The following is a 23,495-nucleotide window of genomic DNA, read 5'->3' on the forward strand; positions in this document are numbered from 1 at the left end:
AGATTTATACAGCTGACTGAAACCAAATACAAGATAATTTATAACTCAGGACTTGGAGGTTCCAGGAAGTTTGCCACTCTGTCTTCGGCAATTCTTTTAGTGCCCAGAAAGTAGGTGATATTTTAAAATATATATGTTGAATAAGCACATATGAATGGAGAGAGAGCATTTAAGCTATTTAGACTTTAGCTACAGAGCTGATGCCACAGACGTAATGCACTCCTAACAGTGTTAAGGGGGGCCATGAGATGATGTACTAATGCAGATAATAAAAATGAAGAAATGAATGTCTTTTCTTCGACACAAAAATAGAAGAAGAATATTCTAAAAGTTCACTTCTTAATTTGGAAAGTAAGCCATGCACTGACAGATTCAAGAGTTTCGAAAAATGGGAGAAAATAAATCAACAGAATAGAGACTCAATTTTAAGAAAATAGATAAAATTTCAGGGAAATTCTCAAAAGGAAGAACACAGGTAGACAACAGAGTTAGAGGTTTTCGAAGGATATATGTTTATAAACGGCATTCCTGTATACATATACACATTCATTTATTCACACATACACACACACATACACACATACGTACATACACACATAGGTACACACATACATACACACAGTTGAGGCTTTATTGGCAGTAAATTTAACAAATGAGCTAAATTAAGTTGGTACTCTAGCTCATAATGACTTCCTCGGGGGCTGTACATTTCTTTCCACTCTTGTTCTAACACACAGACTCTGCCTCTCTGGCCCCAAGGCTGTACATATGGCCTGAGAAAGACCAATGTGTACCCTTCCTCAGTGTTTTCCAATCTGGAATGGGGAAGCTTCTCAGCCAGATGGGCATGGATTCAGAGTTGCTACTGACCACAATCCCCAGGCCATGGAGAAAGCCCTGTGTTCCAGTGGAGAATGGACCCCATTCCAGAAAAAATCAGATGAAATAGGTAAATTTCCCTCGAGATAGTCATGCTAAGAGAAATAAGCCAGACAGAAAAAGTTGAAAACCACATGATATCACTTATATGTGGGACATAAACCTAAAAGCAACAAACGAACAAGACAAACTCATATCCGAAAAGATATTCACACACTGATGTTCATAGCAGCATTATTCATGGTGGCCAGGACATGGAAGCAACAGAAGTGTCCGATGATAGATGACTGGATAAAGAAGCTGTGATACATATACATAATGGAATATAACTCGACCATAAGAAGAGATGAAATACTGCCATTTGCGACAACATGGATGGACCTTAAGATAATCATGCTAAGTGAAATAAGCCAGACAGAAAAAGTTGAAAACCACATGACATCATTTATATGTGGGATATAAAGCTAAAAGCAACAAATGAACAGGACAAACAGAGACTCATGCACATGGACAACAACTAGTGGTTACCAGGGTGAGGGGTGGGGTGGGGGAAGAGGATGCAGATGGGGTAAAAAGGGTCAATTTGTGGTGGCGGAAAGAAATCTAACTATGGGAGTGAACATACAATGCAATATATATATATGTGTGTGTGTATATATATATATATACATAGATATATATACATATATATATGTATATGTGTGTGTGTGTGTATATATATATACATAGATATATATACATATATATATGTATATATATCTATGTATATATATATACACACACACACACACACACACACACACATATATATATTCTAAAAGTTCTAATATATATATTAGTTCTAATATTACTATATATATAAAAGTTCTAATATATATGTGTGTGTGTGTGTGTGTGTGTGTGTATATGACTTACTGAGAAATTGTACACCTGAAACTTACTGGATTTTGTTAACCAATGTCACCAAAATAAAAATTAATTTAAACAAAGTTAAATTTCTATGACTTGCAACTGAAAGACTCAGGACTAATGAATATACTGACTTTGTAAAACCAAGAATGAGTAATAACCACTGCTTCTGAATCATTTGAATTTTTGCCATGGATAAAATCAAATACATTATAAAAGGCATTTATAATTTGAGGTAGCTATCAAAAACTAAGGTGAATGAGAAAAATTTTTTTTCTTTCCAGTTTCTTCATTGAATTAACCCTTTACAAAAAGAGGTAACCTAAGCTTTCCTGGGTATTACTTTTTTTTCTGTATTTATGATACGGAGACACTATTTCTAAAATAATTTATAAAACTATCAAGGCAATTTTACCATTTAGAGAACTGAAGGGTTTATATAGACCTACTAAAAACAATGAAAATAGTGAACGAAGTAGGATAAAAGGAATGAGTACTTTGAATTTAATCCCTGCCTCTTTTTTTTCTTCTTCTTACATATTCGATACAACTAAATTCCCTAAATATCCCTGATGTCTGCATACGGGGTATTCCACTATATCATTTACAGATTTAGAGGTTTTAATCCCTCTCTGCCTTTATTTTTAGAGAAAGGACAACCTAATAATCTGAGAATGTAGGATCTGTTAATAGCGGTATTCTCCTATAGTTTGCTGAATTTTCTAAATCGGATAGAAAGACAAAGCTTATCCAGATGTGGTTTTATAATGATTTCACTAGGCTTTACTCCATAATCGAGGCCCCTATAAAAATACAGTTTTAGGCTTAGTCTCTGCAACAAGGTTAATGGAAATCTGCGCCAAGGGTAAATACTTCAGCAGATTGTGTCATCAGGAAATATTTAAACACCATTTAAAAGGATTTAAAATAAGTAGATTTTACACTGACTAATGCACAGAAATATAATACAATAGAACTGTTAACAAATAAACATAATGCTTTTCTCTCTTCTCCCCATCCTTTTGCCATCTGTATTGTTAAGTCCAATTAGCTTCCAGCGTTTAAAGTTCTAACCTACATGTCCTTTCACCTACTGAATAGAGATGACAGCTGTACAGGTTTCACCGTGACGGTTTCGGAGTAATGTTATATTTCAATTATTTATTTTTGAATACACTGATTAGCTCATGCTGCATCAATTCTAAAAATCCCTCAATAGTTTCCCGCTGCCTCAGAACAAAGTTCAAACATCTGAACATACCTGGAGCACTTCTGATAATGACTCCTGCCTTGCCTCTCACACTCATGGCCGTCACCGAGGATGCTCGGTCATATGAAACCGCGTGCTACTTCATTTTCGTGAGATGCACATTCACAGCTCTTTGCCACTGACTATTCATCCTGGTTCCTCAACTTGCCTGTTTTTTTTTGTTTTGTTTTTTGTTTTTTTCATTTCTGAAACTCTAAAGCCTGAAAAAATTAATTTCCTCTGTAACACTACTGCTTCCAGATGGTTTACCTATTTCTTTGTTCTCACACCTGTTACAGAAATTACCGGAAACTAGACAGCATTATATTCATTTGTATCCATTTCTAAGTGATCAAAGTAGGAATGATGGAAATATCTTAAACATATATATATATATGTAACTCCCAACCTCTGATGTAATGACTTGTACATACTAGCTGCTAAATAAACATATCTGTAATTAAACTGAATATGTAGTTTAGGGACAGGCCTGTAGATTATTTTTTGGGGGGGGTATAGTAAGAATCTTTATTATAATAGAACAGTAACTATTATTTCCACAACTAAAAGCGCGTGTTTGGTGATCATTTACTATTTTCATTAGAGTCATGAGCACTACGCGAGCCATTTTTACATGCGTTATTTAATTCCCACATTGACCCTCTGCAGTACGCACTGTTATTCCCATTTTATCAGGAAACCAAGGCTTAGCAAAGTCACACCTGGGTAACCCTGCCTATGAACCCTGTGGCACAAAGCCTTCACAGAATGACTTCCAATGACTGTCACCCTCCTACGAATTCCTCCCCTCGAGAGTGTGACGATGACGAGATAACACTCCCATGACTGTCTGACCTGCTGTGGAAGAGAGATGTTCCCAATCCCATTATGAGCCCTTTAAAAGCAGATTCTGCAGATGATAGCACAAGTCAGAGAGACTCAAAGCACAAAGGGGATCTGACGCAGAAGAGGTTCAGCACTCCCGAGACAAAGGGAGCCACATGAAATGACCTGCGAGTGGCCTTGAGAAGCCGAAAGCTGCCCCTGGCTGACAGCCAGCGAGAAAGCAAGGATGTCAGTCCCAGCACTGCAAGGAATTCGGCCAGTGATGGGCACAAGCCTGGAAGCGAATTCTTTCCCACAGCTTCTCAAGGAAAAGTCCTGACTGCCCAACTCCTTGATGCTGGCCTAGTGAAACCCTAATAAGGAACCCAGCCAAGCCCATCCAAACTTCTGATTCACAGAGCTGTGAGCTAGTGAATGGGTGCTGTCTTAGCCTGCATACCAAATCCCTGACAGGGGCAATGGTGGTAAATCCAGGGCAACCTGGGGAGGCAGGTGTTAATCATAAAAGGACCTGAATCTGCCTGTGTCCATAAATGATTGTGTAGAGGGAGGAAACTTTACTGACCAAACTCTTTGCCTGTGTAGAGTTGTTCAGTGAACAAGAAATAAATTGTGTCGGCCGTGAAAAATGTATGTGTGTGTGTTAACATCATCTAGGGTTATCCTAATTAATACAGAGAAGGTTTTATAAGATTTGAGAACTCGAGGAGGAGAATGATCCAGTTAAGAACTGGGGAAAGAGTTCATCTGTTTAAGATGAAAGAAATATAGCAGGAGACCTTCTCTAACCATCTCCCGCCGATACGTAAACTCCATTAGGGCTGGGCCTTTGCATTTTTTGTTTTCCACTGAGTCTACACCCCTGAAAAAGTATTGAGTGTGTCACACAGTAGGCAGCCAATAGTATACTGAATGAGTGAACCATTCCAGATAGAAGTGTGTGTGTGTGGGGGGGGGGTTTGTAATTATTTGATCATTATTGTGGAATGTATCGATTTTAAACTGATTTTGAATAGATGCCTTATCTTCTCTAACTTTTTTTAGGTATTTGAGGGAAGTTTTAGAATGCTATTAATTGCATCATCAAATACATAGAGTTATAGGTTTAACTGAGTCCTCCACAAAATTCACATGCAGAAATCTTAGTCCCTAGGACCTCGTAACGTGAACTTATTTGGAAACAGAGCCTTGCAGTTGTTGTTAGTTAAAATGAAGTCATTAGGGAGTCCTAACCCTATATGGCATATGTTCTGATTAAAAAGAGAAATCTGGACCCAGGCAGCACGCAGGGGAAGCCTTATTTAAAGAGGAAGGCAGAGATCGGGATGCTGCATCTACAAGCCAAGGAACACCGAAGACGGCCAGCAAACCACCAGGAGCTGGGGGACAGGAATGAGACAGATCCTCCTTCACAGAACCGCAGCAAGAACCAACCCTGCGGACACTGGCCTGGAACTTCTAGCCCCTACACTGGGCGACGATACATTTCTGTTGTTTAATCCACACTGTTTGTGATACTGTGTCATGGCAGTCCTATCAAACTAACACAAGTAATTTAACAACAACAACAAAATTGCCACATATTAGATAATTAAATGAAAAATTCTAAGAAGCTACAGGAACATCCTACCTCATTAAAACTGTTTACTACATTTAGCATATTAATTACTTCTGAATTATGCATTGGTATTTGTTGTCATTTACTTTAAAATATTAATTTACTAATTCTCAGTGTTTCTTCAATTTAATCAGTTCATTTCAACTCAATTCAATAAGAGTTTATTAGATGCCACTGGGTCCTTATTCCTATGGTACATACTACAGTGATTAAGAAAATAATGACATGATAACTGTACTCAATACATTTACATTCTTGTTCTGCATCAAGATTTATTCCCTTTGAAATAAGTTAATATAGAAAGACAGAATACATTCAAGTGATAATTTTAGGAAAATGATATAAAAAAGATTCTATGAATCAAAGGAAGATGTGGAAATTGAGGTATAGTATCAAATATATGTAATGTTTTGATGGCAGTAGCTAGTACTACAAATGTGGAGAATATCATACTTGACCCTGGGTAGAAGAAAATGAGTAAGGTGACCAACCCAATTAAATATCAAGGTAAAAACTAGGGAGAACTAAAAGGTACATATTAATAGATATAATACCATCAGATTCCTAAAATATTCATCCTTTACACTAATTTTATCATATATATTAAAATTGGGAAAATACTATAAAAATTCTGCTTACTAATATCCAAACTGTAGAAAATTTCAAGATAAAAAGACATCCTGACAGAAAACAAAGTGAAACGCTAGAATCCCCTTATTGGGAGAATTGCTATTAATGCTGTCTGGTGTGCATCCATATTCGTGTACAGACACATTTGTGCACGCGTACACATGCATACATACATATGTTTTACTAAAATAGACCCAAGTATTATATGTTGTCTGCTAAAATACTTGTTTTTAACATCGTTCCATATCATTAAATATTCAGCTTCTAAAGCTATATGGCTGCACAATATCCCATTATTGGACATCTAGAAGGTTTTTTGTTTTGTTTTGTTTTCTGAAGTACGCAGGCCCATGATTTCCTGTGTTAAGTTCTAATTTCACAGAGGAAGCCTTTCTATAATTATTTTTTGAACTTAGAGATTTGGACTTGAAGGAAGAGGCAGATGTTTCACACTACAAATATCCCAATGTCTTTCTGGGAGGTGGGAACTTAAAGCCGACATTGTCCTAGCAACTGCCTGTCAGGCAGAGGGTTCGGCATCAGGTACACGAATACAGAGACTCTTCACTCTCCCTCCTACATTCTCCAAAAAAGTCAGGGATGAAAGAGAGCATACTATTTAATTCTGCTTATATTAAGTACACAAATAGCAAAACGAATCTATGCTGTTAACAGGAAAGAGCAAAAATGGGAGGGCTTCTGGGATGCTGACAAAGATCTGTTTCTTGATTTGGGTGCTGGTTCCAAAAACGTGTTTAGTTGGTGAAGATTCACCAAGCTGTTTATTTAAGATCTGTTCACTTTTTGGAATGAATTTATAACTCATTATAACTCATAAAGGATAAATTAAAAGTAGCTCTCAAATATGTTCAAAATTCTAGGCGGCCTCTGTCAAGCTCTCAGTGGAAGGACACATTCTCAAACCTTTTGAAGGACTCAAGAACTCCATTGCTTTTCTAACTGGATGTTATCCCCACTGTCCCTCCCAAATCCCTTCAAACAGAGCCCTTTCCTACCATTTAAGAGAATATTATTCGTCAATTAGGTTAACGGATCACAGGTAATATGTGGGTACCTATCTTAAAATATGAATTACATGTTTAATTTTTTCACATACTGGTGCACTGTAGAATCATCTTAGAGTAAGAATGATGCTTCGGTTATATTGTTCACGATTAACCACAACTGATATTGGAACATTCTGTACAAGATGTTTCATTTCACTTGACCCTTCATCATGGCTCTTTAGAATAATGCAGACAGTCTTCATTAACCCAAGGATCTGGCACATAGCTGAACCCTGAGCAACTCTCCTGGAGTTGGATCACAAAGTTAGTAGCTTGGTAACTTGGCCTCTCAAGGCTCTAGCTGATTGTCACTATTTAGGCTTTTTTCCCCTTGTATCCTCAAGGTTTCCTAGACTTTGTATGATTTAATGCTACATCTCTATGACATAAACAGGGCACAAGTGTGACTTAGTTTGTAACGGAGAGGCACAGTGACTCACAGATGAGATCATTGCCTTACCTGAAAACCCTCCCACATCCTGTCTGGTTAATACTTGGCCTTACGGATTAGAACACAAGCATATTAACAGTATCCCCCTCAATAATATCGCCTCATGTATGAGGGTTGATTTAGATGCACTGCACCATGATATTCAAAAATACAAAATTAAAGAAAATATCAAGGTTAAGGTGAAGTTTTATTTTGCTAAGAAAGGATCTTTTATAAGCCATCAGTATAAATAAATAAAATTTAGCTAAAATTTTTAGAGTGTTGATAAAATTCTTCATAACGCTTGGTTAGAAATTCCTAACCTTTAAATGTTTTTTATTGTGCCATAAGCAACGCAGGTTCCTCTACAATAAATTTCTCATCGTAAGACTTAACTGTTCGGAAGGTTCAAGATGAACATTTCTGTTTTGCTGTTTATACGCGATCCTTTTGACCTTGGCAAGTAAGACAAAAAAGTTTCAGCACTTTTAGCTGCTTAAAGAAAGATATAAATACTTACTGCCTAACTGACTTTACCAGAATCTATCAGCTTTCTCTCTCTCCCTCCTACACACACACACACACACACACACTTTTAAACCGCTATTATCTTTGTCTGACTGCCTCAGTCTTAGAGACAGAAGACCAGGCCCCGGAAAAGCCCCACTAGGAAGATGCTCTCCATGGTGCTGAAATCAGCTACTCTTAATCAAGACTACTATAAATTAGATGACACACTTGAAAATATGCACGGGTCATGGTTTGGTGTCAGATTGTGTTTTTCTAAATAGAGTCCCTATTGCTCTTCCCCCTTTTTGGAGTTCTAGCAGTTGTAAGCAGTAATGTCTTATGTTGGGTGAACCTAGAACAAATTGTGTGGTTAAAAAAAAAAAAAAAAAAAAAAGACTGCCCTAAGAAATCACTACACTTTCTTTACCAGTCAGCACAATTCACTTAAACCTCCCTGTGAGGGCCATAGGACACCTCCCTGACTGCTCTCCTTTTGTTATCCTTGTTTCTCAGAACTTTGTAGGCTTCTCTGAAACATCTCACAAACTTCTCAAAGATTGCCACTTTCTGGTAGGGTGCTCATTTAAATGAGAATGATCTGGTTGGCTACAGTTTGGATTGTCATCATCAATCAGAATGCTATCTAGCCTGAACTCTGAAACAATCCCAGTATGCTGAATAGACAAAAGGTTTCTTTTCTCCACCTGTTTATGAACGCGCTGTATACTCATATGTTAAGTGGCCCACAATAGCTCTGCTAGTAATATCAATATAGGTCCTTCAACCTTTTGATAATGTTTTTAATCATAAGCTTTAAGGCACAGTTGTTTTTACCTCAAAATTCTTAAAAATCTGTTATGAGACAGAAATAAGAGATTAATGGAGATCTTGCAAAAAAAGATAAATGGCACTACCAGAATACCACAAAACTGGGGGAAAAATTAATTGAACCTATACTTTTGATAAATATTTATTTTTTGCAGAAGAAAAATGCATACTAGTTTAAGCTGTCATTATACTAACCTACATCCTATTTTTCATATTATTAGTAATACATAATGTGGTAGTTTACATTCAAAAATAAAACTAGAATGTATATACCTCATGTATTTATCCAGAAATACACCAAGGTTACTATGGTTACGAAAATCCATTACCTTTGAATACAGAATGAAAAAGTTTGACTTAAAGTGTGTGCTATTTATTATAGCAAACATCAACAGCCTTCGGGAGGGTCTCTAACTGGATTCATTTTTCAGTGTCACGACTGACCCACCATACTACTAGCATATGGCCTATGCGAGGCAAAAAAATTGAACTGTATGCATTTTTAAATATATTTTGTACTAACTCAAGGTGCAGCAATGCCTTTGACTTTTAATGCTTCATATTTAAGAGAAAGAAGAAAAAAATTCGAACCACCTAGATGCTAAGTGGCTTCTGAATTGAAGTGCTTTTACTTTTACCTATATCCACCATGGCAGCAAGATCCATTTGCTACGCACAACAGAAGAATGTTGGTTCTATGTTAAATCTTAAAAGGAAGCTACAAATAAATGGAGTAGGAGAAACACATGTTGACACTTTGAACATTTAGGAGGGTACATTAAGCCAAGTTATTAAGAACGTTTGTGATAGTGTAGAAGGCAAAGAATTTTAAAAAGTGCAGATGATCATAACTAGGAACGATAGAATATAAACGTAGCTCTTGAAAAAGTTTCAAAATTATTCCTCACTTCATTAAATTTTTGCTCATCAAGACGGTGATCAGATAAATCAAAGTAAAATAAAATTGGCTAATAATCCCACAGAAAAGTATTTAGTATAACTAGTACTTAAACATGCAAATAAAAGGAAGATTTTTCACTTGTAAAACCATAAAAGATTTAAAGATATAACATTCATTGCTGATCAACTTTTCTGGGAAATAATGCAAAAATGTATACCTAATATTCTGTAAAAGTTCACCTCTGATTTAGCTGTTTCTCTTTTAGAAGTCTAGCAAAGATGTACAATAATATTTATCACAACATATTTAAAATAGAGAAACTAGAAACTTGTGAATTGTTCAAGTGATCAAATGCATTAGTATGATCTGTAAGATGGAATATGATGTTATTAGTAACAGTATTTTAAAATATTGATAGAGAAATGTTTAATGATGTGGGATGTAGTCATAAAGGAATATGGAAGTATTAAAAATTATACATTAAAGCTCAATTTGTTAAATAACTAAAATACTGGAATTATATGAAATATTAAGTGTTTCTATCTGTATGGTAATTATCTGGTATCAGATATCTATGTTTTAATTTATCTTCAACAGGTATATATTACTTTCATAGTTAAAAATATTATTTTTTCTCTTATCTATAGACTGCATCTTCCATTTCTCAATCTTTCTAAGAATTAACATTTCAGCATTGTAGAGTTCCATTTTAGTGACCTAAAAGTTACTATTACTGAGTAGAAGTTCCACCTACAAACCATTCAGCATGGAATAGATATGTCACAGATATCCTGACACAGAGACAAGCAACAAGTGCCAACAGCATCATAGACACAGGTTATGATGAAACATGACAAAGATTTAAAGTGTCTGTAGAGGCTCAGGCCTGTCTCAATGGCTGGAGCTGTTTCCTGTATCAGTTTTCTCCTGGCTGAATTCAAACACAGAGATTCTCTTTCACATTCTGTCTTCCCTGTGAGTCCGAGTGGACAGGTAAACTTTGAAGACACGAATGAATGGAATTTAGTACATATCACAGGTATAAAATCAGCGTTGAAAGGGACCTTAAAAGCCACTTTATTCAATTTTCATGCAATTTGAGATTCTCTGGAAAAGCAGGCATTCGACCTATGCCAACAGTGAAAAAAAAGCACTCACTTTAGGTACTGTTACAGACTGAATCGTGTTCCCTAAAACTTATATGTTGAAGCCTTAAACACCAATGTGATAGAAATTGAGCATTTAAAAATATGATTAAGATGTGATAGAAATAGAGCATTTAAAAATATGATTAAGGTTAAATGAGGTTATAAGGGTAGAACCCTAATCCAACAGGACTGGTGTCCTTCTAAGAAGAGGAAGAGACACCAGGGGTACATGCACAGAGGAAAGACCACGTGAGGACACTGTGGGAAGGCAGCTGTCTGCCAGCCAAGGAGCGAGGCCTCAGGAGAAACCGAACCTGCCAACACCTTGATCTTGGACTTCTCTCCAGATCCGTGAGAAATAAGTTTCTGTTGTTTAAGCCCTCTTGTCTGTGGTACTTTGTTATGGCAGCTCTAGAAAATTAATACCGTTGCTCTGTGGTTTGTAAACAGCCTCCCAACTCCCTTTCAGAGCTGGTGTGTGGAGAAATAAAATAATATGTGTTCAACAAGCAGAATGTGTAAAGATTAAAAGCACGGACTTTGAAGCCAGACAGACCCAGACTTAAACTGGTTCCTCCAGTTGCTGACTAGAATTTCTTGACCTCTCTGGCCTCAGTTTTAGTAACTGTAATGTTAGAACAACCACAGACAGCCCTGGACCCCATCATAACATCCTCCGCTTAGTTCTTCTCCTCAGTGACCAATATTGTTGTCCCAGCACGATTTTGTATCTTTAGCCATTGAGGGACAAGAGCAACGAGAGATATAGTCGCTTGTGACAAGCCAAGAGTGCCATAGAGAAAAAAAGTTGAGTGGTACAGGAGACATGATTTTTAAAAATCTACAAAAGAAAGAAAACCATTGAAGAATCTATTGCCACTGCAGCTAGAGAAGATGACTATATTTCACTTTCTTTATATTATATTCGGGGCATCTATTCTACTAATTCACTGCGGTACTATTAGCCACAATCTTTTCCTGCAGATGCTACAGTCACATGCTTCTGTTGATGATTCAATCACACAAAAAGCAGAATCAGTATCCTTTTGTACGTATTATTGAAAATCAGTGTGGATTTTGGCCTCCTCTCCTCCCACACTGACCTTCTTCTGGCTTTGCACAATGTCGCCTCATTAGACATTCTGCATATTTTGGAAATAGCCGAGGCCCACAGTTTGAGATCTGCCATCAGCCACATCACTCCCCTGTAGACGGGGCTAGCACTCACATCCACGCGTGGAAGGAATCTTAGCTTCTTTTTCTCTATTTGTTACCTCTTTTTTTCTTTTTCTTTCACACCCTGCTCCCATCCTCCACCAGCTCTCCTTTGCTACCTTCTTTCTTTGTTCCCAGCACTCACCTGACGTCATTCATTCACGTATTTAACACTGTGTATTCTACCCTCACTCTGATAGGTCCTGGAGAGACAGTAACGAACAGGATAGACACGGTCACGTCCTTATGACGCTTTCGGTCTAGTAGGGAAAATCGACAAGTGAACAAGCACCCTTGTTCAAGACGATGCAAACCGAAACAGGAATGCATGAAGGCACTGACTGAGCACACGGGAGGCCCACCCAACTCGCACTGGGGAGTCAGAGAAAGCCTCTCTGAGGAAATGTCTCTGCTGGGCCACAATATCCCACTGTGCATGATGATACCTTCTGGCCCCAGAGAAAGTGCGTCGTGCATTAATAATTAATACATGTCTAACGTTCATTCCATCATTCCACGTCGTGTTTTCATTTCTTCCGAAGTAGTTTCTACGGTCTCTATTTTTTAGTTAAAATCATGTCTTCTGCTATTATTAGGGTACAATTAACATATTTTTTTGGTGTCTCATATGAAACCTGCATTCCAAAGGAAATAATAATTACTATTCTTTTTACTAAGTGCTAAGAACATGCTAGGTGTTTTATGTATAACTCTAGGTCTCTTAAAAATCTTGTAGCTGTTCTCCATTTTATAGATTCACAAACTAAGTCTCAGGGAAGTGAAGTAACTTGCAGAAGACCACATTCTTTTCATCATAGCTGGGATGTTTGAGCTGGTATCAAACTCTAGCATTCACAGGCTTTGTGACCTTGAGGAAGTTCACCTTTTTGTGCCTCAGGATTCTCATTTGTAAAATGGGGGTCATGGAAATATCTACCTCAAAGAATAAGCATAATAGAATTCTACCCAACCATAATGAATAAAATATAAAAGCAATATTTCTTGTCCTTTTAAGGTTCTCAGACTAGAGCGGACACGGAAAATATAAACCCTGAGAATGCAACTGCATGAAGTCATAGCCCTGTCCACAAGCGCCTCCTACCTGCCTCTCTCTGTGCATCCCCACAAAATCACAAGCATCAAAAAAAAAAGACAGGAGGGACAAAGTCTGGCTGATTCCCTGTTACAACCTTAGTACCTAGCACTAATGCGAAGGAGTGGATGCATAAAAAATTAATCCTGCCTAGGACTCTAACTTGTTGTGACCTTTTATGAAGAATTTAATATCTCTAGCCCTTAGTTTTTTCATCAATCAATATCTGATTAATGATGTCTCACCTGATAGTCAAATACAGTGCATAAAATACTACAAAATGTGTAACCGCTATAATTACTATATAAATATAAACACGATTCGAATACCAGACAACAGACATAATGTAAGCCTCTCGTGTCGCAAGGTTTTCAACAACTCATTTTCCTTAAGTGTCATTACACTTTATAACATGACCTGTGCATATACACTGTTTCTTCTCAAACAGTCCAAAATTCAGTCGACATGAGTCAGACTTCTGACTCTTAAGATGATTCATGCAGATTTTAAAGTAGTTAACACACGTGACAGTGGAACTCATCTCAAGCGGCATCAGTGACTCAACCGGGCACTGTGAGCATGGCCAGGGACCGCACAAGGCCTTGGCCTTGATCTTGTGATGAGGTGAGGGATGGGAGTCCCATGGTTAAGCTCCTTGTGTTGATGTATTCCCAAAGCCCCCCTGCACAGGAGCAAAAGCACCTGGGTAGTGGTGGGACTGACATTCAGACTGTGCAGTCAGACAGCCTTGGGGGAGGGCAGGGGAGGCCCTTCCCATGTTTCAGCTTTGGCTCCACTCTAAGTGTAATGTGACCACAAAAATCATGACATTTTTGAGGTTTAACAGGAGATAAAAATCAGTAACCCAAATTTTTAAAACCACATTCTCAGATAGCTATAGATTATGGTTATCGAAAATGCATACGTATAAATATATATGTATATAAATGTGTCTAAATACATATATACTTATATATATACTCATGTGTATATATTCTAGTTTATAATTAAGTATTATATATTTATATGTTGTACTACAGACTGTAACTACTTCCTGATACACACAGAAGTCTCACCTGTGACGGTGTAGTTCTCGTCATCACCGGAATAGATTAGCATCCCATCCATATACAAGAAGTACTGGGTTATGATGCCATTTGCTTTTTTGGGTGGATTCCAGGAAAGTAACAAAGAATTAGGAAGAGATTTGGCTACTGGTGGCTGAACCTCTTGTGGGGCTGTGGAAAAAAAGATTTATAGAGTCTAATTTTAGTTTCCTTTTCTAATTCAAACTTTTCAGACCTAAACCAATAAATCATGGACTAAACCTGAAATCCCATGCATAGAAATGTTCCTGATTCGTGGGCAGCTTGTCAGTAATTGCTTTAGGAACAGAACTAAATAACTGTCCTGAATTTATGAGCATTTGCATCAATGATGGATGGGGAGTATTTACACTAGTTCACTTGACTGATGCTTGTGTTACTTCATCAAAAGTATTATTATAATCTCTATTGGGGGCTGTGCTGATAAAAGCAAATTAAACAGATGAGTCTCTACCCTCAAGGAGCTTTTGATCTAAGATAGGCAATGCTCGTGAGAGAGGTTTGTAACAGATATAAAAAATATATATACATAACCATAGAAATAGCCATGAAGTACAGAATCAATTTAATTATATACAAAGACTACATTGTGTGCAAGTTTTTTGTTTTTTGTTTTTTTTTAAAGGGGTCTGTTTGTTTTCTGAAATGGTCAATGAATTTCAGTCATAGGAACTAAAAGCTTTTTAAAACTGACCCTAAGCGTACATAGTTTGGTAAATTGGAACTACACTCAAGGGAAAACCTAGAAATTGGGAATTCTTTACATAATGGAAAGGAAATGGTGACCTGGCCGAGTAGGAATCTGAGGGATAGCTGTGAGGCAGGTTTGAAGGGCCCTGGGCTAATCTGGACAGGGAATCAGCAGATACAGAGAAAATAATGAGAGACATAAGACGTCTCGTCCCATACTCAAGCTGGTCGACATACTTGTGAAGGGGCCATGATCATGTGCCATAGCAGAAGCAATGACATGGTGAGAAAAACTTCTACTCTCAGTAGACTAGACAGAAAGGACATTGAGAAAATGCTGAAGCTGGGTCACCGATGGCACAGCCCGGGTGACGGGGGTCTGGTGAGGTCTCATACAAAGCACAAAGAATAACGGGTGACAAGAAGGATTTTACAAACTCCTTTATTCTGCCATCGTGTCATCGGATGGGCCATTGTCTTTCTCTCACGTATCTTCTGTGCACGTAAGACTTACTGAAGGACTGAAGAGAGGGAGAGGGAGGAGGAGCGAGAAGGAGGGGCGGATGAATACTGAGAGAAAGAGACTGACTACTTTTCCCTAAAGATCAAGCTTTTAAATCTCCTAAATAACTTCACCACTAGACAGTAAAAGAAACACGCATCCCTCTCACCCGGGAGCGAGAAATAGGAAGTAACAATGCTTCAAATGTTTTGAGAGCTGTTATTTTCTGAAGTGATGCGTTCTGATGCTTGAGCAAAGCTTTCACTTTCAAGTGCTAAAATATTTTCTCTTCCTCGCTGCCTTCCTAACATATGCTTTCTGAAACATTAATTTATGCCAACAGTGTGTAAGTTCCAAGTACAACAAAAGTGGGACTTAAGTCGGGAGGAACCGAGCGGTGATTAATAATGCCTCAATTGGCATTTGGAGGTTCCATAGTACTGAAATAATTGTTGCCTGTGCGGTGTTTAGCAGTTAAAAGAGGCCATGGAAATCAACCGTTTGATTCTCAATTTCATACTGAGCCATACAATCAATTCTTTTTAGTCAGACTGTCTCTAGATTTACTTCTGAGCCATAGTAAAATGAGGAAGCTTTCATTAATCTTTCAGATGCTTCATATTAATGACAAGGCTCTTGCATGAACAATGTAACAGCAATTAAAAAGCCCATTAATCTGCATTACAGCTATTAAAGATGCATGTCATTAAAGGGTATGGAGTTTGATTCATTTGCGCACCCCCCCAAAAAATGGAGCAATTATGGCCTGGCAATGCACTTTGTCATCAAATTAGGTTGGGGTTCTCCAGCAAATGGCCTTGCAGCATTTAGCTCTTCTCCTGTTTTATTATTCATGACTGAGACGTGGAAGTCAAGACCTCTGAATTACTTTACCTTCCTGTGGAGTGGAGGTGTTCAAGGCATGCGAGCTCTCCGTGCAGCCAGCCAGAGTGCAAGCAGTGAGGGTGACCACGTAGTGCCCGAAGGGTAGCAGGCCTGTCAACACGCCTACGATAAAAGGGGGGAGAGGGGTTTGCGTGTTTACTGTGAGCTGTTATACAGAGCATTATGGGTGTGTGTGCGAGAGAGAGGTGGAGACACAGAGAAAGACAGGAAACAAAAACGTGCCTCTTTAATTCCTTTTCCTGCCTGGGTGCTGACTGCAGAATGGAGTAACTCACGAGGAAAAAGCAAAACAAAACAAAACAAAACAAAACTGTGAGATCAACTTATTGTTAGGACAGCTCTCAACAGCACTTCCCCAAGTGCGTTCCTCGACACGCTAGTGCCCTTGGATGTCTCCCTGTGATGGGGTGTCGCAGACAGTTCAGGAAGCAGAGTAAGGTGCACCCAATAGTTAAGACACACTCTGTCCCATTCCAGGACCCTGGACCTCTAGCAGAAGCCAAATCTCTTTAATTTGTTTTTCACTTAGTATTTTTCAATCTGATTTATCTAGAGTCCTTTTTTATGTGTCATCCGTTAACACACTTCAAGAAATGCTATTCCCAAGCGTGGCTTCATTATTTTAATGGTAGGATACACATATACAAACTATTTGTTCACGTTGCAGCTAACAAATATGCAAATCGACATACTTGAACAATTAGCAAATTAGACAATTATGCTTTTGTACTTCTACTTGCAAAATTATTAGTTTATTTAATTAAGACATCTGTCCTCAACAGAAGTGTTGCACACGGAAGTGCTGAATTAATCTGGCTTAGTGGTGAATGTGTAAGATTTGTTCAGCAAGCGAAAGTACCTGTAGAAAACACATTCTGTGTACTGGTTTTCAGAATCAAGGCGGAAGCTCTTTAGTTACTCCTGTGAATTAAAGTATCAAAAATACAACTCGTTGATTTGCTCACCAGTGTTTTCCACTGCAGTTTTTCACAGCTATCTTTATCCTCACCACATAGACTGTCATCATTCTTATGTAAAGATGGCTCCACTCATACTATTCCCTACCGAGCAAACCTTCAATAGCCTACAGAGTGTGTTACTGTTTTAACGTGCCAATATTGGTGACAGCATCTATCGCTCATACACAGATTTTAACATCACGTTTCCCTATTCTCCCTCCTCAGCAAGAAATTTTAAAGATCATAAAAGCAAAGGGACAGGATGAAGTGAAGACCACAGCAGTTGTTTCCTTTGGCACTGCCCACTTGTCCTCTGTCCCTGGTGCTGTCCGCAAGTCTTCATTCCAACAGCTCCCCAAGCTGCCCTCTGGGCTACGAACACTCTCTGCTACACTTGGCACCACTGCCTTAGCTCATGGCCAAAGAAGACAGCGAGCCAATGAACTAATACACACGCACGTGTGACCATCTCATGCCAAGTTCAGCTGTCTCTAATCTCAAAATCCCCTCATGTCATAACCTTCTGCTTTCTCTGATTCCTGCCACTGTGATTGTCATTTCCTCTTGAATATCCCAGACCATGACCCAAATTCTGAGCTCCATTTCTTTTAAGAAGTTATTTCTCCTTTCATTCAACATTTTAACAGCAAGCTTACATCATCGTATGTGCATTCTCATCATGCAGTGGTGCACTGAGCAAGAGCACAGATGCTCAGGCCAGACTGCCTGGGACCAAATGCCAATTTTTTGCCACTGAGGTACTGTATGGGGTTGGGCAAGTTGTCCAGACCTCTGTACCTCAGTTTCCTCATCTGTAAACAGTGATAATAGTACCTATCTTGAAGGAGAGGCCTCAGAGACCTCATCTGTGAGATGGGGGTAAAATAGTCTTGACCTCAAAGCGTTACCATCAAGATTGAATGAGTTTACTGTCTGTCCTGTGCTACTAAATACTAGTTTTATCTTTAAAGGTCACTAGGGATCCCTTAAATGTCCGATCAAGTGACTCTTCATCAATCTTTATTTCTCCTCTGCTCCCCAGACTCTGCCTCCCTCCACTTTCGACCATGCTACTGAGTTTTCCCAAGTTGTTCTCCTAAATTACTGAGAGTTGGTTCCTTGACCTGACTGACTCATCCTCCTTCCACAGTCCTTTAAATCACCCTTATTTTACAAGGTTGGATCTTCAGGCCTCTCCCCTTAGACACATGCCTTTGTTAACTCAATAAGCCTCATCTCTCAGTATATCTGGACTTTACCTCTCTCCCTCAAGCTCTGGTTCTATGTTTCACCCTGCAGTTCATGGAGTAGCTCCAGACCCCACCTGGAAGTCTCACCTGCATTTCACTCAGCAGGTCACAGTCCAGACCCGGCATCCCGAATTATTTTGTAAGCATCATCTTTCCATTTCTTAAGGCCTCCATCATAAGCCCAAATTTGCAGGCTCAAAAGTAAAGCAGCAATGTAAGATAGATTCTAGCCATTGCACCCTCTGAAAATCTTTGGCATTTGTCACATCTTTCCTATTACCAAATATACATCTAGGGTAAGAGTTCGAACAAAGCAATTCACATGTCTTGATTAGTAAAATGCCGTACCAACTGAAAATAAATCAGCCCACGGAGAAAGAAACAATCCTACAGAGAGCAAGAAAAACCTGTTGGCGTATGAGGTGAGTTTCCTTTGTTCGTCACTTAACCTGTGTGGCACGTATGGAAATCACTGCCTCTCACAGACGGGCATGACTTAGCCAGAGCACAGAATTACCACGTCCGAAAAGAAAACTGGCTGTATATAGGTTGGTGCCCTGAAAATTTTAGTATGAAGATGCATCATATTCCCAGGCAAAATTATCACTGAGAAACAGTATAAAGGCAATTCCATTATTTTGCAATTTTGAAAAACTGGCCTGACAAAATGCTTTCCCCTGAGGCATTATTTTTTTCCAGATCATAGCTGAAATACAATATTGGACTTGTGACTATTGTCATAGCTTAACAAGAATAGTAGTAAAATAGACTTTAAGAACCATGTCCAACCAGAGGCTGGTTCATGTTTAGTAAGTGGTCTCTGGCATTTTATTTAATGTTTCTCGCCTTCGCTAAGGAGTCACTTGGTGTGTACGCGTGTATCATGAGATTCTTTGACTGAAAATTTTCCCCTTAAACCTTAAGGACCTTAAATAACAGGCAATACTCCTGTCATCAAATGTGCTTTCTTCTGCTTCGTGCCTTGGTAGAGAAGTTTACCAAATTGTATTTCACAGAAAAATTCTGAGATTCTTAAGAAAGATGCTAGAGGGAAACTAGATCATCTTTCAGGCCATTTATCAAAGTGCTCACATTTCCCATTTCAAGGCAGGTGAAACAATAATAAACACTGAGAAATGAAAGCTGCAAAATAGAAAACAAGAAAAGAGAAGGAAGCTGAAGTTCTGGTTCTTGCTGACTTTGAAACCCAGGTGGAATGTTTTGGGTGGTTTGTAAATCACACTTTCCAAAAAATGTGCTCTGCTTCCTGAAGCTGAGGTGGCACTTTGTTTGTTTGTCCAGGGAGGATCTTGCTCATATTGTGTGTCTCACGAAGTTCATCAAACCATCGGAATAATTGCCTCTAAACAGTATTACCTATTTCAGTAAGAGTTGTAGTCTAGTGAGTGAGCATTTTCTCTGTTGTCAGGTTACAATTCACACTTGGGGTAAGAGAAGAAGCTGGTCAACTAAACGATCTTCACCAAATCAGAAAAGTAACAAAGTCACCTCACTGCCTGGGACATGTGATTTATCTCTTTTGTTTCTCAGTATAGAGGGTTTAGTGACTTAGATTAAAGTCGATGCTTCTAAAAGGTTCCGCTATTTCCGAAGAAAGAGAATATGAATATTCTCAGCAGCACTAAGTAAGGTAGCCCTTCCTGGATATACGCCTAGAGATCGTTGAGTGATTGACCCAACAACCTTGCTTTTAAGCGTCAGAGTCATGCTTACATTATATATACTCCAGGAAAAAAAAGAAAAGTACTACTATGATAATATATCATCATCAAAAAGTATTTAGCAATTTTTCTTCTCTATACCTCTGGGAAGGGTGCCTAGGAATACAACTGATCTCTGAAAGGTCTTTCAAGCTAAGACAATATTAGAGATAGGAGGACCATGATGATAACAGTAATACACAGATTGATACACAAAGCAAAAAGCCTGCTTATATGGCGACTGAACAGGGTATTTATAAGGTCTGACTTCCCAAGCCAAGATGATAGGAAATCTTACACTTAAAGAAAAAAAAAAAAAAAAAAAGATAACCACCGAGAGTAGATTTTAGCATGATATTAAAACATGCTGAAACATAGTGTGACATATTTATAAAGAAATCCTAGACAGAAAAATGTGGCATAATTTTTGTGTATACAAAAACCCCGCTAAGGGAAAGTGGGGCCATTTCCCTTTGTAACCCATGGGGTGTTTAAAATAAAGAAGGACCTGTTAATGGTGAGAACTTTTAAGACTGGCTTGGATGTAACTCTCTTCTTTGGGAGACATCACAGAGGTGACTTTTTTCTTTGAATCTGAGACTGTCCCCTCTATCTAGGCAGGCCAGATGACCTCTCAAATTCCCCTTCAGTCACAATCTCTGTGAAATCAGAAAATGGTCCCAACCATGTTAGGAAATCTGCCAGTCCCTTCTGATAATGGAAGGGGGTGAGCTGAAAAAGACATTCAATAAGCATAAAGCAAGCATTATTGATGTCTTAAAAGTGTTAGTACCCCATGCAACATAGCAGCGTTGGTGTCCGGATTAAAATCATTGGCACCAGCAGAACCAGAATTCTCAGTGCTAAGCGATAATGCACTTTGCATTAATGCTTAACATTGAGAGATCCTGACATGCTCCACCAAGGGACTTTGGAGGGAAGGAAGTCTGTTCCCTGTGAATTGCGGTCTGGTGGGCCTCCGTGGGTGCAGAAGGCTGGAGCCGAGAGAGCAGAGGCAGCACATGGTTTAAGGGACACAGTGCATCATGGGAGGAAGCTGAAGAGCTGTAGGCTGATTGGCTCCAAACTGGGGGTTCTGAGGGTTCCTACCTACTGGGGGAAAGGAGCCTTATCCTGGAGAACCGGGAGAAAGTCCCTCACAATTACTTGGGGGAACTCTCCGAATGCAGAGGGCATGTCCTTTTAATTCTTGCCCTATTTTGCAACGGCCATTATGGTCGTTTACCAAAAGTGGACCCTTGGTGTTTGACCAAATAATGAAGATTTTCCATCCTTACCTCCACTCAGCCATCTCCCTCCCTGTATGAGAGCCCCGCTCCCACCCTACCCCCGCGCCCCCCGCCAGGGAGCCAGCAAAGTAACACACATCGTCGCTTTTGACCTATAAGATTATCATTTCCAACATTCCCTTTCCTTTGCTCTCACCTCAAGTTTCAAAGGACCTGAAGAGAAATATTCATAATTGGAGGCAGCCCGTCCACCTAAGAGAAAATCATTGCGGAGCTGACACCAGCTGTGCAAGCTTTTGTGCCTCTAATAGAACTCTGCATGCTGAGAAGCAGGAAAACAACAGACGGGCCAGCTTTGACGTTGAAATTTTATGATTAACTCCTCTGACTAAATGCGGACAAGTATAAATGCTCTGCCTGGAAACCGAGCCTGAGACACAAAGCAAATGGCATGTTTTAAAAAGCCAAACACATTTGGAGAAGAAAAAGGGACTGTGTTTCTATTTACATACTTGAGCGGACTCCGCCTCTCTCCCCCACCCCACCCCCAGCTGCCAACCTAGGTGTTTGGCCAGCATCCACTGTAATCTGTTCTCCTTCATTATGCTAATCTGTGGGCGGAAAGATTTCTGTCATCTTCGAACCGCTTGTACAGCAATGGTAAACACCTTGGCCTGTCTGTAATTGGACAGGTGTCTGCATTGATGTCACCCAGCTTTTAATTCAATTAAAGAACTGGCTGCTCTGCTCTCATTACCCACTCATTTCCACTGCACTTTTAGTCTGGCGGTGAAATCTGCACACAGCAACCGCCTACCCTGCGTCCAAAGTTTATGGATGCCTCGCAAAGATCATGCACAATATTTCAAATGGGGTCCGAATATCCAGGAGTTCTTTCATGCCATCGAAGGCATGTGAAATAATATGGAGAATGTGCTCGGGCTCTGACTCTCTCTCTCTCACCTTTACAATTCTGCATTATCTAAATGGTGTCTTCTACCTACCGGCCAGTAATTAGGAGCAGTCACAGAAAACAGAAAAGCTGTTGTTTCTAGCTTCCTCTCCCCAGCGCTTTCCTCCATCTCAAGAGAACTCATCAGAGTGCGATGCTCTTATTTATTTGCTGGCATTTCACATTTGGATCAAGAAAGTGAGGGTGGGCAAGAGCAAGGCATTTATTAAGAGGGCCATCTGGTGAGAGACACCACACAGGCAGAGCTGCCACTGCTACCTGGAGACACAATGGAAGAACCCGTTTTTTAAAGGAAAACCGGCCAGGAGAAGGAAACAGAAGAGAAGGAGACGTTCCTGGCTCAGGATTCTGCTGCAGTGCTGAGAAATTCTAATTTTTAAGTGTATACCCCAGAATAAGTTTTGAGCTACAAACCATTCCAGTGGATGGATTAAAGAGAGTAAATCAATCCAACATGCCATGCTTTCTGCCCACTTAAAGGAACCTCGGAAAATAAATTAAAGTTCTAACACAGACATTTTGACACAGTGACCCCATGAAACTGAATAATGACATTTGTTAAATATGGATGAAAACTGAACAGTCTGACAGACATCTGGAAACACGGCCGCGATGCTTCTCCTCTGATTCCTGGTAGCCGAGAAGGTGGCATTCTTTGTCGTGGTTGTATTTTTTGTAATGCTTTAAATGAAAATAAGGATCTCTAATATATATAAAATTAAAGTCTTTTTTCCTTCATTTTAACCAAAAGATGGAACACTAAACAGCGGTTACCCTAAATCTAACGTAATCCTTTGAAAACTCTAAAACCATTT

The 23,495-nt window shown here is 39.1% G+C and overlaps 1 protein-coding gene across 1 annotated transcript in view; it reads right to left on the reverse strand.

Moving 5' to 3' along the window:
- USH2A (usherin) overlaps positions 1–23,495 on the reverse strand; it is a 576,091-nt gene that overhangs the window by 280,502 nt on the left and 272,094 nt on the right. The window contains 2 exon segments of the mRNA XM_039883360.1: positions 14,400–14,561; positions 16,516–16,629. Coding sequence (XP_039739294.1) covers positions 14,400–14,561; positions 16,516–16,629 — 276 coding nt within the window.

The sequence above is a fragment of the Pteropus medius genome, unplaced genomic scaffold, assembly GCF_902729225.1.
Source record: "Pteropus medius unplaced genomic scaffold, Ma_sr-lr_union100, whole genome shotgun sequence".
In the NCBI taxonomy this organism is placed as follows: Eukaryota; Metazoa; Chordata; class Mammalia; order Chiroptera; family Pteropodidae; genus Pteropus; species Pteropus medius.